Raw genomic sequence first — 13,515 nt, 5'->3', positions numbered from 1 at the left:
TTGCAATGAGATATTACTTCTGACTTGTTTTGTATGTGTTATGATGAGTTTGTCTTTTTTTAAATCAAAACATCAGGAATAAGGATGACAAAGTAAAGCATACAGTGTCATCCAAAGGAACATTCTGTGATGATGGAAATGCACATCCGTCTGCCCAGCACAAACGTTAGCAGCTGCAGGAGGCCAGAGTGCTTGAAATGTGACTAGGGCAACTAGCGGAATGATTTATACTTTGTTTTTATTAATAAAATTTAATTAACAAATAAAAATTGTATATATTTACAGTGTACAACATGATGTTTTGATACACACACACACATTGTGGAAGGGTAAATCAAGGTAATTAACATACACATTACTTATTTTTTGGTGGTGAGAACACTTAAAATCTACTCTCTTAGCAATTTTCAAGTATACACTATATTATTAACTATAGCCACGCGGATATATGACAGATCTCTTGAACTTACTCCCTTGTCTAGTGGAACTTTTGTACTTTTTGTCCAACTTCTCCCGAATCGCCCCACCCTCCAATTTTAATTAATTTAAATTTTACAAGCTACATGTGTCTGGGGGCTACCGTATCAAGACAGTACAGGCTAGTTAAGAACATTCAGAAGCTGGGGTGAAGTAGGCATACCAGCAAATGAAAGGTCTACACTGAGAACTGCAACTTGTCAGGAAACCCTGCATTTTTGACATGGAGATAACAAACAATGTAACAACATGGTTATCGCTAACAGAAATTCCTTTTGCTTTTCATTATTAGTAATTTCACAAACTTTTATTCTTGTTTTCTTTATTCCTCTTTGATCTGTAGTCCAGAAAGGATTATGTACTAGATGGTCAGTAAGTGTTATCCCTTTTAAATATCCCTTGACAGTTTTAAAATAATATTAATGCTTTATATAGTATACTACCATACTTAGTTCAAATAATAACATTTTGACATTTCATAGTTAAAAATTTGGAAAATACCAAAAAAAGTAAAGAAAACAAGAATTATCAAACTTTGAGTTGATCCTATTCGTCTTTTTCTGTGTACAAATAATGATGATCGTGATAGCTGACATTATAGTGTTCACTATATAGGTCGAATGCTATTTTGTTTTTATTTTAATTTACTGCATTCTTTGAAATAGATACTATTATTGCTCCCAGTTTAAAGACAAGGAAACCAGTTCACAGAGATATCAAGTCACTTGCCCAAGATGAAACAGCTAATAAGTGGCAGAGCTGGGATCTGAAGCCAGGCAATCTGGCTGCAGATTGCTCACATATACCCAAATAAAACTGGGATCCTACTGTGTACAGTGTTAAAAAGTTCACTGTGTCCTTCACTATGTTTTGAAATACCATATTTAGCAGCTGCATATATTTCGTCACTTAATTATAAAATGTGGTTAAACTGACCCCAACTATCAGGCATTTGGGTGGTTTCCAGTATTTCCCTGTTACAAGTAAGAGGGAAATAACATCTTTGTACATAAATCTTCATGCACATCTCTCATTGTTTACTTTGTACTACTTTAAGTTCCGCTTCCAGGAGTGAAATCACAGGCTCAAAGGGTCGGAAGACATTTAAAATCCTTGATATGCCTTCTAAATTATCCTCCATAAATACTGTACCCATTAACCTACCAGCAGTTAATTGTTAATAGATTCACTTTGTCCATAACAAGGGTATGTTGCTGATGGTTCTGTCACATCTTCTATGTTTCTGGCTTCATTTTTAGTGAGCATGCTTTTATTTGCACATACGGATTAGCCCTAAACTTCACTCTGTTGAGTCTAGCCACTCGTCCAAGTTGAAATACGATCCTTATTTTTTTTTTGTCAACCATGATTTGTCAAAACAAACCTAATACTGAGCCCTTCTAAAGATCAGGGATCTGATACCTGGGTTTAGCCTAAAACTACACTGTTTTGTCTATCTTTGCACCTCTTAAGGCAGAGCTCTTGCCTGTACCTCACTCTAACTGTCTACAAGGCCAAAGGCACCAGTCTCTACACAGCATACAGGAGACAGAATTTCTAGCACAAGTCCCCTAGGTAGCTCCTTCTTGGTTTACTACATCCAGTAGGGCTCCTTACACATCACATAAGTTAAATAAATAAGAAGTTGATATTGGCTATCAAATGCCATAATCTACACAAGAGAGGTTAAAATTGATATCAGAGATTTGAAGGAAAAACCAAATGAAGCCCTCTTTGAACTATTCAGCTGAATTTATGAAAATCCCTGAGTGCTTGGGAAAAAATGGGGAAGAGAAGAATATACAACAGAAAGACAGAACTCAAACAGGAAGCCCTGCCATACTTTTTGGACAGGAGACTGATTATACTTCTTTGCCAGGCTTCTCTCCTTATCACCAACATCTCTTCCTGCATATACTATACAGAATGCACTATCAGGGAACATATGGCTTGTGAATTTCACAGTTGCTGTTAATAAATACACTTACAGGTTTTATGATATTAAAATACTAAAATGTTTTTCATCCTGCTTTAAAGTGGACAATGAAACTTCTGAAGAAGCTGTGCAATGTGATCAGTTCTACCCAGAATACCACTTGAAAAGCAGAGAGCAGAATCCAATTGACCAACATCCTACCTAATAAGACTCAGCCCCATATGGTCCAGCCCTGTGAGCCTAACCAAGGAGCCCAGGAAGGCTGAGTGGGAAGCTTATTTGTGTCAATATATTCACCATCCTACCGTTCTGGGTGAGCTTTGTGGAGCAGATGAGGGTGGCAATCTGAAAGCTGTCTTTAGTGCTATCCTTGCTTGCAGTGAAGGTGACCAGGTTTTTGGATGCTTGAAGTTCTTTTTCTTCCATCTCCATCTTGGTCCCAGGCAGGGTCAGGTAGAATTTAGCATCTTCCATTTTTTTGTTGTCACCCTAAAAAGGAAGCATGTTAGGAACACCCAATGATGGCCAACATCTCTTATATGCAAATAAAAACAATTTCTATCATGCATTTCTAGCATGAGAAGCGTGGCTTTATCAAATTATCCTGAAGATCCCTTCCAACTCTGAGATACTATGATATCTCTCCGCAAACACTGAGCCCAGAAATAATTTCATGATTGAACGGAAACAGAGTAAGTTGTGAACTAGAAACCAGAATATCCTAGTCTCCATTAGAGAAAATAAATACATTGCAGAATAAGGTTAAATTTCATTTTCTTCAGTCTCTAAATGGGGACAATTATACTTTATTGGGTTGATGGTTGATGGAGGAAGAAATAGCTTGCCATCCCTTCCAAAATGATTCATAAACTAACAGGTTAAGAAAAATATTCATCAGGTAGATGTATCTCAAAAGAGCAGCCAACTGTGGGGAAACCTCCAGATATTGTTGGACAAATGAGATCTTCCAGCATCTACTTTAGACTCTAAAATCTCAGTAGAAGTGGGAGCTCAGTACCAGTTGGAAGAGAAGAACAAAGACAAAACTCTCAGGGAAGGAAGTAAGGCCCCCAGAGCAGAGAAATGGTATGTGGCTCATGGTGACAGGAAAACCACATCCACCACATGCTACTGAAGCCCAATGGTGCACCTGTCCACGTGCCATGCAGGACGCAAAGAGCAGAGGATGAGAGGCCGACCCCTTACCATTCCCTGCTAGGGAACACCATTCGCAGGAAAGGGTGAGAGCCTCCTTAGAAGACTCAGTAATAATGCAACTCACTCTCTCCAGAAAGGAGGTAGGAAACCATAAAGCTGGAGGGCCCAGAGCCTTCCGAGTTTCCAGATTTTAATGGGCAAGTACAGATAGCTCTAGAAGGGTTTCTGATGTTTGTACAAATAAATGTCAAAGGAGCCTTAAACGCCATTTGAAAGGGAGTAAATATTTTTCTCAGTCATTTTCTGTTAGCACCACCTTATAAACCACCAGATCGTGCCTCCCATCCTGCAGAGTGGTGCCATCCGGGTTCATCAGCTTCACGAAGGCCACCCCAAATGCTCGCTCCGATTTATCTCTGGCTGAAAAAGCAGAAAGACATGTCTGAGCAGTGCAGAAAGACACCAGGAGGCGATGGCTATGACAGATGATTTCACATTTTGCTTGGGGGTGTGGCATTCAACCATATTCTAATAAGCACAATTCAGCAAATTGCAGGAAGACACGTACCGTGTGCCAATGAAACTGCCTGGCACCCCCAAGTAGGCTCTCCTCTTCCTACATCCCCTAATAAATGAGACCAGTATCTACCTAGTCATCCAAATCGGAAATGTGGGTGTTGACACCAACTCCACCCCATGTCAACTCCATGTCCTAAATAGCTGTGGAGCCTGTCTCTTCTCTCTCTTGCTGTCTTGCTGTCCCTTCCTGACTTCAGGCCAACCTCACCTCTTCTCTTTATTTCTACAGGCCCTTCCCAATGCACTTCTCTGTCTCCAGGCTCTCCCAGCCAACACATTCTCTACGTTGGAATGAGGTTTCCCAAGTCCAATCCAATCATGTCAACCACCCTGCTTCAAAACACTTGAATGAGAGATCTCAATTTATGTTGCTCTAAAACAGGCTCTGCAAGATATTTATTCTACTCTAGGGTTTAAGGTGCTGCCCAGGGTTTCTTCCCCCTTCCTCCCCAGAATACCAGCTCCAGTGCCAGGAAAGAAGATCTGTGTGCCCTGTGGTGGCTGGGAGGAGAGTGCGGCTTCATGAGGAGGCAGAGCACCTCTTTCTTGGTCTTCGGAGCCAGTCTCTGAACTCACTGGGTCCCCTGCTTCAGTGGCTCTGACTGGGTAACCTGTGGCCTGTTCTCATCATAGGCATGGCTCTGTGGTCCGCTGTGACTCTCGGGTCCCCACACTGATGGAGCAGTCATCCATTGTATGATTTTACCTCAATTTGTTTATCCATTCTCCTACTGATGGGGATTTAGGCTATTCTAGTGTTGGAGTACTATGGGTAAAGCTGTTATGAACATAGACCAACCCATCCCAAAATCTCAAAACCAGAAACCACCCTTGAATTGCACCTCCTTAACATGGTTGAAAAGCATCTTCAGCCTTCGTGACCTGGCTCCAGCCTAGCTAGAATCAGACTGCCTGGGTGCTAACCCAGCCTGGTCATATGCTAGTCTTGTGACCACGGGCAAGTACCTAACCTCTCCATGCTTTAGTTTCTTTATGTATAAACGTAGATAAAAGTGGAATGTACCTTATTATATTACTGTGGATACTAAACAGGACCATGCACAAATATAGCTTCACGTAATATTTGTTTTTTTTGTTTTTTGTTTTTTTTGAGACAGAGTCTTGCTCTGTGGCCCAGGCTGGAGTGCAGTGGTGCGATCTCAGCTCATTGCAAGCTCCACCTCCCGGGTTCACACCATTCTCCTGCCTCAGCCTCCCGAGTAGCTGGGACTGCAGACGCCTGCCACCACGCCCGGCTAATTTTTTGTATTTTTAGTAGAGATGGGGTTTCACCATGTTAGCCAGGATAGTTTCGATCTCCTGACCTTATGATCCACCTGCCTCGGCCTCCCAAAGTGCTGGGATTACAGGCGTGAGCCACCACGCCCAGCCTCACATAATATTTCATACGAACTTGATCTTTGTTAATTGTTAATTGATCATTGTTAGTTATGCAGAACCATATGAAATGGTTGATATTTGTGGCCATTTAGACCTAAAATATGGCAATTTCACACAATTCAACCTGATACTATTATTGCTCCACTGGTCCTGCTTTAGCCTTACTGAGCTCATTGTGGTTCTCCAAACATATTTCTCTTGCCACCCTTCACTAGGCTAATTTCTACTCTCCTTCAAGTGTCAGCTAAGATGTAGGAAGTTATATGCATAAATCCCCCAGACTGGGTAAGGTAATGTGCTACGTATCCATTACAAGTCTTTGCCCCTTGTAATATACACATCACACTATTCTGTACATAACCACCCACTTTTTTCATTTATCTTCCTAACCAGACCACAAAGACTCTACGTGGCAGTGTCCAGCTGGCTGTCATAGACCAGGGCCTCGCCTGCAGCCTGCTGTGTAGATGGTGTTCAACACATGCATTTTTGGAAGGAGGGGTTACATTTTTATGCAGTGCTAAATGAGAATAAGAAGCTTCCAGAAATTTTGTGATCGGTCTGAAAACAATCAATTTTCTTCTCTGCTCACACTTTAGTGCAGCCATTTCAAGAACTGTGACCTAAGACTTGAAATAGTTTTTTCACGAGAAAAATGACAATTTGGGGAGACAAGTGACTAAACCGTTTTCTTGCTACTGCAACATGGCAACATACATTGTGAATGTCTAGGAGGGAGATACAGGTATATATAGCCTTTCCTATACCTATTTGATTGTGAAATACAACACTTTTTGTTACAGAGCATCTAGTAGCAGCTTAGAGCAGGGGAGCTCAAAGCCCAGGCCATGAACCCGTACCAGTCTGTGGCCTGTTAGGAACTGGGCTACACAGCAGGAGGTAAGTGGCGGACCAGCAAGCAAAGCTCCATCTGTCTTTACAGCTGCTCCCCACTGCTCACGTTACCACCTGAGCTCTGCCTCCTGTTGGATCAGCAGTAGCATTAGATTCTCACGGGAGCCGAACCCTATCGTGACCTGTGCATGCAAGGGATCTAGGTTGCACACTCTTTGTGCAAATCTAATGCCTGATGATCTGAACTGTCTAGTTGCAGGAAAACAAGCTCAGGGCTCCCACTGATTCTACACTACGGTGAGTTGTATAATGATTTCATTATATAGTACAATGCAATAAGAATAAAGAAAACAACAAATGTAACGTGCTTGAGTTACCCTGAAACCATCCCCACTCCTGGTCCTTGGAAAAACTGGCTTTCACGAAACCAGTCTCTGGGTGCCAAAGATTGAGGACTGCTGTCTTTGAGAATATTAATGTTCACAAAACACATTTTGAGGAAATCCTAATATAGAGTGATAACACAGACCTTGCAAGCCCAGCAAAATTCATTATGCTGATTTCCTCAGCACCAGTGAGTTACAAAAGAAAGTTGCCAAGTCTCTAGTTTCCAAATATCTTGTTCTCCAGATTCACAAGAGGGTTGTCAAGCCAGAGCAAAATTTTTTTAAGTGGAAATATGCCATAGACCTCTTAATACTTACATTCCTGAGATGACCTGTGTCGGAAGGTAAATCTTATATGGCAGCGTGTGACCTCTTCTATAGCAATGGATACCTGTGACATAGTAAGAAATTAATAGTTTACAGACACAAAGTACTTTGCATGCATGGTTTATTTCATGGAATTAGGCTCAATTTTATACTCTCCACAGCACAAATTACTAGAGAGTGAGACTTGGTATAGGTTTCATTCAAAGGAGACTGAGCTATTTTCAAATCAAAAGAATCTCAGATCATCTTGCTGTTTATCACAGATTCTGAGCATAGAGATACTGTGAATTTCTAGCATTTTCGGAAGTAAGAAACAGTAATACTTCAGAGGGGAAACACTGGTACTTTGAGGTCTATACAGGACCTTTCAGACTGTAAGATGTGTATAAATATAGTAATAATTGGATCTATAAGACCTAATTATTCCATAAAGAGGGGGAAAGGTAATAATTAGGGCTCATAAAGCAGCTTTCTGCTGCTTACATATCTACAGGGGAGAGAAGAAACAGGGCCTCGGGGCACTCAAATGAGCAGATTTGTGGTGTGCAGTTAAATTACGGCATGATTATACAATGGAACCTCATGCAAGTATCTAAAATACATATCTGAAGAATTTATATGCATTGAGATAAGTAGTTTTAAAAAGCACAATATAAATTTCTATCAACAGCATCATACAAAACATATGAACTATATAAAACTGTTGAAAATGGTTAATTCTAAATTGAGATATATGAATGCAATTAAAACAAATTTTTTTTTTTCTATGAAGAACTCGTGTGACTTCGACAACCAGAAAGAGCTGATGGAGCCTGGGATTCAGAAGACGTGGACTCTAGTTCAGGCCCTGATACCAGTCAGCTCTAGGATCCTAGGAAGTCACTGAACTTTGAACCTCAGTACCTAATCAGAAAGACGGCGTTACAACACCTGCTTGTTCTAGTTGCAGAGCCCTTGTGGGGCTCAAAGGAGATGACGGATCTGAAAAGCACTTTGGAATGCGTAATACACATATTGAAGTTGAAAAGAGGCCCAGAACACTTGGTGAGAGGCCAAGAAGAAAAAAAATGTTAGGAAACTGTTTGCACAGTGTGAAAATTTCTGTTTGGTTTTGTACCGTCTTGGCAGTCTATTATATCCATCACGTCAACCACCAGCTTTGCTATTCAAATTCCCATACATTTATGAATGAGAACATTATTGAAGAATACTGAGTTTCTTAATGATAAATGCTCTTAATACAGAATTATAATTACCGATTCATTTCTTATTGCACACCATAGGCAACTTACCTAAAAATTTCAAAATAAAGTAGGAATAATTTGGGGGTAAACAGAAGATAGGAATCTAACTGAGGTTTAACAGATAACAGGGGTTGCAAATGACTCATTCTCACCTTGACAGTCTCATACCAACAGGGCTGCTTGACTTGGTAATAGACTACTGATTTGTATTCTGAAATGCCTTCATATCCAGCACCAGGGTGAATTGCTTTCTTCGGATGGAAGGAAAAAATTAGAAGGGAATAATTTTGTTTAGAAAAAGAAGAGGACCCCATATACCATGCACAAGCCCCTTACCCCAAAACACATTCACACATGCCCTACACTGGCACTGATTGGCTGATTAAGTTTGGGGGATGAAGAACAGAGAATGAATTTCTACCACTTTATTCAAGGGTCTATAATATCAATTTGGTAGCAGTTAAGGAACCCAGCGTTCTTAAATATTCTAAATATTTAAGCCTAAATATTAAGCCTAAATATTCTTCTTTCCTGTAACTTGTATTTTCTCTTCCCTCCCCAGGCATGCATTCTTCTCTGATTCTTTCCTCTTTTCTCTCTCAGGAAACATGACGATGATGAGAAGTTAGGTGACAAATGCAGACGTGCCACTGTTTGCAGAAAAGCATTTCTCTTTCCTGTCTACATTCTGTTTTAGGGACTTGGGGTATTGGCACAGCATATTCACTCAAACTCAGGGCTGCATCTTTTCCTGGTCATGAACCACTTAGCTCAGTAGAACCAGCCCTTGGTGGGGTACTATCAAATGAAATGACCAACAGGAGAAGGTGTCTACTTGAAATGAGCTCATCTGCTCTTACCAACAGCACAAACAAAGCACTCTCATACAGTGGCTCACAGCATTCAGTTTCTCCCTTTCATGCAGAATACGACTTGACTTAGTGAACTGCCTGGCTATCTGCTTCCTTAATAGATTATAACATCCGTGGGAAGTGATGAAATTGTATTTCACTGTAGCCTCAAACAACTCTGCAACAGGACACTCTGTGAGTCAAGTCAATCAAGTGCTTGGTCCTTGGTTATCAAAGCAGGTAACTATGGCTCATACGAGAAGAGCTGGAGTTCAGCAGGGGTCATGCAGCCTCCTGTGACCACCTCCTGCCTATCCTCTTTGATGTCAGAATCAGGACTCACTTCTTTATGTGGGCAGAAAGCTGGCAGATATCTGCTTTAGATCTTGTCTTAATGTTAAAAAAAAAAAAAAAAAGGAAGGAAAGAAAATGGAAAAGAAAGGAAAATAGAAGAGGGGGAGGGGGAGGGGAAGGGAGGGGAAAAGAGAGGAAGGGAGGGGAGGGGAGGGGAGTGAAGGGAAGGGAAGGGAAGGGAGAGGAAAGAAACAAAAAAAAAAGAAAAGAAAGAGGAAAGCAAAGCAAAACAACGCAGGCTGCACATGGTGGCTCATGCCTGTAATTCCAGCACTTTGGGAGGCTGAAGTGAGCAGATCACGAGGTCAGGAGTTTGAACCCAGCCTGGCTAACATAGTGAAACCCCGTCTCTACTAAAAATACAAAAAAATTAGTTGAGTGTGGTGGCGGGTACCTGTAATCTCAGCTACTTGGGAGGCTGAGACAAGAGAATTGGTTGAACCTGGGAGGCAGAGGTTGCAGCAAGCAGAGATTGTGCCACTGCACTCCAGCCTGGGCGACAGTGTGAGAGTCCATCAAAAAAAAAAAAAAAAAAAAAAAAAGAAGAAAGAAAAGCTGCCAGAGCTGGAGGAACTCTGGACTTGAATTCAGGATACTTGGATACCCTCCCAGCTCTGCCACTAATGCCTGTGTTTCTAGAGAAAATAACTCTTCCTTTTAAAGTTTCTAACAGTTTCCTGTTCATTAAAACTAAAGAGCAGGCTGGGCACGGTGGCTCACGCGTGTAATCTCAACACTTTGGGAGGCTGAGGTGGGCAGATCACAAGGTCAGGAGATCGAGACTATCCTGGCTAACATGGTGAAACCCTGTCTCTCCTAAAAATACAAAAAAATTAGCCAGGCATGGTGGCAGGCGCCTGTAGTCCCAGCTACTCAGGAAGCTGAGGCAGGAGAATGGCATGAACCTGGGAGGCGGAGTTTGCAGTGAGCGGAGATCGCGCCACTGCACTCCAGCCTGGGCAACAGAGCGGGACTCTGTCTCAAAAAAAACAAAACAAACAAACAAAAAAAACACTAAAGAGCAGTGGTAGCAGATGCCTACCCAAGGGATCTTCCAGTTTCAGTCTCTGATGAGCGCATGTTCTTTGGTTCGGCTCACCCAGGGAAGGAAACGTGCTTTCTGATGCTATTCGAGCAACCAGGCCACTTAGCTGAAGCCTCAGAGTAACTGATCAAGCTTGAAAGTGGCAAAATAAGTTGAAAATGATAAATAACCTCTGCACTGGAAGCTTACACATAAAATCATTAGGGGCTGGAGCTATTTCTTAGCACAGGAGAAATATAAAAATAAGAGTCTAGATAGCTTCCTTAGTGAAACTGCTCATTGCTAATCATAAATTTAACAGTCTTTATATTTCTTTTCTCAGGAAAAAACAAACCTATCCTGATGCAAAGAATTAAAATACGGCCAAAAGTCTATGGTGATTGTAAAGATGGATGTGATGGCAGCAGGATTTCTGGGCCACACCGCGCACCTCCAAGAGCTTGCCTTCCTCATCATGCACAGACATCGTCACCTCCACATTCTTTGGCGTCTTCTTCTTCCCTTTGTCAAACTCGCCATGGATCAAGGTGACATAAATGTCATTCCGAACATCTCCTGCAATATGACAAGCATGCTGTGAGTGTTGCTGAGAGAAGTCATTCTAAGTTTCACAATGTCATATGACACAAAAGATAAAGACAATATGAAATGTTCTGGTTTTATAGTGAACTCCTCATCTGACGAGAGGCTTTCATATGCATTTGCTGTCTTCAGCTTATCTCATTTTACCTTTCCATGCATACCAAGATGTCTTTGCACTGTGGTTTTATAGAAAATTAAGTAGTAATTCTTTCTCTATTAAAAATTTCTGTCTAATAATAAACACATATTATATATTATTAGGTTACAGTGGCAGATCGTTTTTCAATAGTGCCTTGGAGAATGTGATATTTTGAATACATCTGATAATAATGAAGGCAACTGTCTATTGACTGCTTATTATATACTCTGCCAGGCACTGGTCAAAATGTCTTATATGTATTAATGTAATCAATTACAGACTAACTTGTTAATCTATAGAACAACCTGATGAGATAGACACTCCTTCTGAAAGCCTATAGAGTATGTTTTTCTTTTCTTTTTTGATACATGATCTTGTTCTGTTGCCCAGGCTGGAGTGCAGTGGTGCAATCTTGGCTCACTGCAACATCGGCCTGTTGGGCGGGCTCAAGTGATCCTCTCACCTTAGCCTCCCAAGTAGCTGGGATTACAGGCACGCACCACCATGCCTGGCTAATGTTTTGTATTTTTTGTAGAGAAGTGGTCTCACTACGTTGCCCAGACTGGTCTCGAACTCCTGGACTCAAGCAATCTGCCCACCTCAGCCTCCCAAACTGCTGGGATTACAGGTGTGAGCCACCATGCCCAGCCTAGAGTACTTTACATTTCTTTAAATCAGTTTACTTGATTTTATCAATGAAAGAATGCTTTCTGCTGGTTTTTTCTTCATTACCCAGCAAAAAAAATTTTAATAAATAAATGTGTGGCCCACATATTGAAGAAAAATATTAAATGTTACTGAAGTACATAAAGGAAACTTGGAATAAATGTAAAGTATATTAAACTCCTAGATGAAAAAAGTATTGAGAAACTGATTCCAACCCCTGCACTATATTAAACTGCCTCCCAATGTAAAAAACAAAACCTTTTAACACTATAAGAAAACAGGAGTGCATATTTAGAGCAGTGATCATTTTGATCATTCCCCAACTGGAAAAAAATGAGATACTGCTTACACTTGCTGAGGATGAAGAAAAAGGGGCTTATTCACACAGCACAGTTTGAAATCCTACTTGACACACTCTTTGTCAATGGAGAAACTGAAAATGTGTCAAAAGTCTCAATACGACAATTCCACTGGTAATATTTGTCTCAAAGTATTAAAAATGTGGGCAATAATTTATCTGTAAGGATATTCACTGTGGTGTTTATAAAAGTGGAAATGTGGAAACAGTCTCAATTTCCAAGCACAGGGAACTAATGGAATAAATTATGGTATAATCACATGATGGCGGTAATATTCATTTTAAAAAGTGCTTGAGCTCCTACTCTGCAGCAGGCAGGCATGTGCTGGGTGTCTGGGTGGCGATGGTGAGCCACTCACCGTCCTTGCCCCAACTCAGGTTACAGTCTAGTGCAGGAGAGAAGCACCAGTCAAATCATTTGCACAAGTAAACCCACCATTACCAACGGAGGAACATGCCAGGCTCTGTGAATGCACAATACCAGGTCCTGACCTCGTCTGCGGGGTATGGGAATCCTTCCTTTCAGCTGTTAGCACGGTCAGGGAGAGTGGCCTGTGCAAAGGCCCAGAGATAGGAGACAACCTGACTGACATTCTCACAGTGAGGGGGTATTCTGGTGAGAGATGAAGTTGTAGAGACAGAAATAAGCCAGATCCCCCTGAGGCCGGTGGACAAATTAAGAATTTTTATACTTACCTTCCAAATAAATGAAAGTCAGTAAGATGTTTTCAGTGAGAGAGGAGTGGGGTGAGATCAGGTGTGCTTATGAAACAGAACATTTGGATGCAGTACGAAGAAGAGAAAATGAGCAAAGAGAGAGCGGAAACATGAAAACCAGGTAGGAAGTTATGGCAGTCATCCAGGGAAGAGGCCATCGTAGCTCCAACTCAAGCGGTGGCAATGGAGATGGAGAGAAGGCAAAGAGTGATTTGAGAGTCCTTTCAAAGGTAACGCTGACAGGTCTTATCTAATTTATGTGAGTTGTAAAGGAAAGGGAGGTATCAAGGGTAACTTTCTGGCTTCTTGCTTGTGCAGTGGATGGATAGGTGGGTGGGTGGATGGATGGATGGATGGATGGATGGATAGGTGGCTGGGCGGATGGATGGATGGATGGATGGATGGATGGATGGATGGATGGGTGGGTGGGTGGTTGGGTG

At 41.4% G+C, this 13,515-nt stretch overlaps 1 protein-coding gene across 2 annotated transcripts in view; it reads right to left on the bottom strand.

Annotated features, from left to right (window-relative positions):
* DOCK5 (dedicator of cytokinesis 5) overlaps positions 1-13,515 on the bottom strand; it is a 233,048-nt gene that overhangs the window by 84,293 nt on the left and 135,240 nt on the right. For both annotated transcript variants that reach the window (XM_007961955.3, XM_007961957.3), the window contains exons 14-18: positions 11,044-11,168; positions 8,516-8,614; positions 7,111-7,183; positions 3,888-3,991; positions 2,719-2,902 (exon numbers count right to left, since the gene is read on the bottom strand). In XM_007961955.3, the coding sequence (XP_007960146.2) occupies positions 2,719-2,902; positions 3,888-3,991; positions 7,111-7,183; positions 8,516-8,614; positions 11,044-11,168 (585 nt within the window). The remainder of the gene's footprint in view (positions 1-2,718; positions 2,903-3,887; positions 3,992-7,110; positions 7,184-8,515; positions 8,615-11,043; positions 11,169-13,515) is intronic.

This window comes from Chlorocebus sabaeus, chromosome 8, assembly GCF_047675955.1.
Source record: "Chlorocebus sabaeus isolate Y175 chromosome 8, mChlSab1.0.hap1, whole genome shotgun sequence".
Classification (NCBI taxonomy): domain Eukaryota; kingdom Metazoa; phylum Chordata; class Mammalia; order Primates; family Cercopithecidae; genus Chlorocebus; species Chlorocebus sabaeus.
Note: the sequence above shows the minus strand (reverse complement) of the source record. Positions and strands in the feature narration are given on the sequence as shown.